At 44.1% G+C, this 2506-nt stretch overlaps 1 protein-coding gene across 1 annotated transcript in view; it reads left to right on the top strand.

Annotated features, from left to right (window-relative positions):
• The window catches only part of LOC101854914, a gene marked incomplete at both ends in the record, with an annotated part of 16754 nt that overhangs the window by 10191 nt on the left and 4057 nt on the right, over positions 1 to 2506 (top strand). Inside the window, 1 exon segment of the mRNA XM_005111596.2 lies at positions 1388 to 1522. Coding sequence (XP_005111653.2) covers positions 1388 to 1522 — 135 coding nt within the window.

The following is a 2506-nucleotide window of genomic DNA, read 5'->3' as shown; positions in this document are numbered from 1 at the left end:
CCCACCCACACGACTGAAATCGAACTCAAGTCATTCGCGCTTGACAGCGATGGGCTAAACCGCAGCACAACCTAAACGCTGAGTTGTCTAACCTTCGACACAGCAGACCGCAACAGATTCTGGTGGTAGTTTAGACCACAGCAGCCAACTCCTATCTCTCCGCCGTACCGCAACATCACAACATCACAGATGCTATTTTGTAGGGTTTTCAGTTTAAACGAGTCCACGTACACATGCGCACACACACACATACACACACACGCACACACGCGCACACACACACACACACACACACACACACACACACACACACACACACACAGAGAGAGAGAGAGAGAGAGAGAGAGAGAGAGAAAGAGAGAGAATAACACGATCACCTTCCTCTTTCCTTCCCGTCGTATTGGCATCGGTGCTGTTGTGGTAAGACGCTTCACCGTCGCACATACGGGATACGAGTTCGATTCCGACTTTCTTCTGGGGCATTGAATCCCTCTCAGTCTGGGTTGGCCTAGACATGCAGCGTCGATGTAGCCAGCCTCCTAAATGATCTCAATAGTGTCCATGGGCGGATGAGATTAGCGTTTGTGGCGAAGAGGTTAGTTGCTTTGCTGTCGCTCGCAGGAGACCCGATTTCAGTTCTTCTATGGAGATAAATTTTTTTTAAATCGTGGAATCTTGGTCTTTCAGCTGGGACGTTGTGTCTCTGTATCCCTTTTACCCATGTTTGCTCTGACAGGCAGGGTCAAATCCTGCCTCCGTCTAAGATCATATAAATTGTGTCGATGGTGGCGTATAACTACAATTTCCTTCCCGTCATCCTCTGGTGCAGAACAATGCACCGTGGTACGCACGGGACCCATTTAAAGAACACAGGGGGGCGACGACGGTAGTCACAAACTGAAATTTGTGAGGGTGCCAATTTAAAAAGCCAGTGGACTCATGTCTTCATATTTGTTTGACTGGTGGTTTATTTTTAAGTGTTGCAGAATGGTAAATCTGGCAACAATAATCAACCTACAGTTGAACAGAAATACAGTTAAGAGTCAACACGTGTTCAAAATTGGTACTCTCACGATTTTCAGGTTGTGACTATCGTCGTTTTCCCCCTGTAGTCTTCATTTCGATTCCTCTGTTGGGAGAAATTTTTAACGAGTCTCTCAGTCTTTCTGCTGAGACTTTGTATCATTTCTGTTGAAACTATGTGTCATGATTTCTGCTTTGGTTTGCTCTGACAAGCAGGGTCAACCCCCCTCCCCTCCTCCAAAATTATCTAATTACGGTAACGTAAAACTTCTAAAGTTAATTTCCTTCCCGCTTCATAACGTTTATAAATTGTGTGGATGGTGCTGTAAAACTAAAATTTATTCTCATCCCGTTCTCTCCTCAGGTGCAGAACAGTTCTGCCTCCACTGACGAAGACACAGGCCGGGAACATCTACAGCGGGAAAAACACGAGGGCCGATTCGTCATCCAGCACGATGGAAACTTTATGTTCTACTGGTTGGGGATCGTCACAATCTCGGTAAGTGACCTTGGCATTGTAGGTTAAAAAAAAACCCTCTTAGCACCATAAATAGGTCAGCAGGTCAGCACAGCAGAATCAAAATGGCGGACGGCTGATGGTTTCCCAGAATCGAATTATTCCAGTGGTTTTCAGAGGTTCAGTGGATTTAGCAAAGAAATTGTTTGTGCCTTGTTTGATCTAATCGACACATTTCAATGAAATTTCACACAGAAAGACCTAGATCATCAACATCTAAATTTGTAGTGGATTATTCTTATTTCTAAGCCCGCACTAAAGACGGCAGTTTCATGCCGACAAAAGCCGGTATGGCTCTACAGCGGGAAAGCCAGTAAAAGCTGGTATAGCTCAAAGAGAGTTAACTCGCAATATGCAGCGCACAGGCTGGCCTGGTTATAGCAGAATGTGCAACGATAGCTCGCGACCGTGAAGGTCATTACACGCCAACCTCTGCTGAGTCAGAGACGACACCTCCAGGTGGTCCGGGTATACTGCACGCCAACGCCAACTCAGTGACCCCTAAACATAGAATATCTGGCGCACAGCATCGCTCTGTTGTTAACAATTATTATAACAAAAATCTATCAAACCCCATACAGATCTATCTTATCTATAATTCAGCTGTATAGTTATTATAAGGATTATTCATTTTTGTCAGCTTGAGGTTTATGTTATGCAAATAGGTTAAATAGGAGAGGAATTGTAGGAAAGTCAATGGTGTTGAAAAAAAAAAGATGACAAAACTGACTGTGTTTAAAAGTGAAATAGCCTTCCGAATAATGTTGATGTTTTATCCAACAAAAGATGGAAACAGGACATAGGAACCTGGCTTTGGATCATAAACAGTCCAGGCAGGTAGAATGGCAAGAGGCAGAGTGTTTTGTTCCAGGAAGGTCCGAGAAACAAAGAAAATCTGAGAAGAAGAAGGAGGAGAAGAAGAAGAAGAAGAAGAAGAAGAAGAAGAAGAAGAAGAAGAAGAAGAAG

The sequence above is a fragment of the Aplysia californica genome, unplaced genomic scaffold (assembly GCF_000002075.1).
Source record: "Aplysia californica isolate F4 #8 unplaced genomic scaffold, AplCal3.0 scaffold01084, whole genome shotgun sequence".
Lineage (NCBI taxonomy): Eukaryota > Metazoa > Mollusca > Gastropoda > Aplysiida > Aplysiidae > Aplysia > Aplysia californica.
Note: the sequence above shows the minus strand (reverse complement) of the source record. Positions and strands in the feature narration are given on the sequence as shown.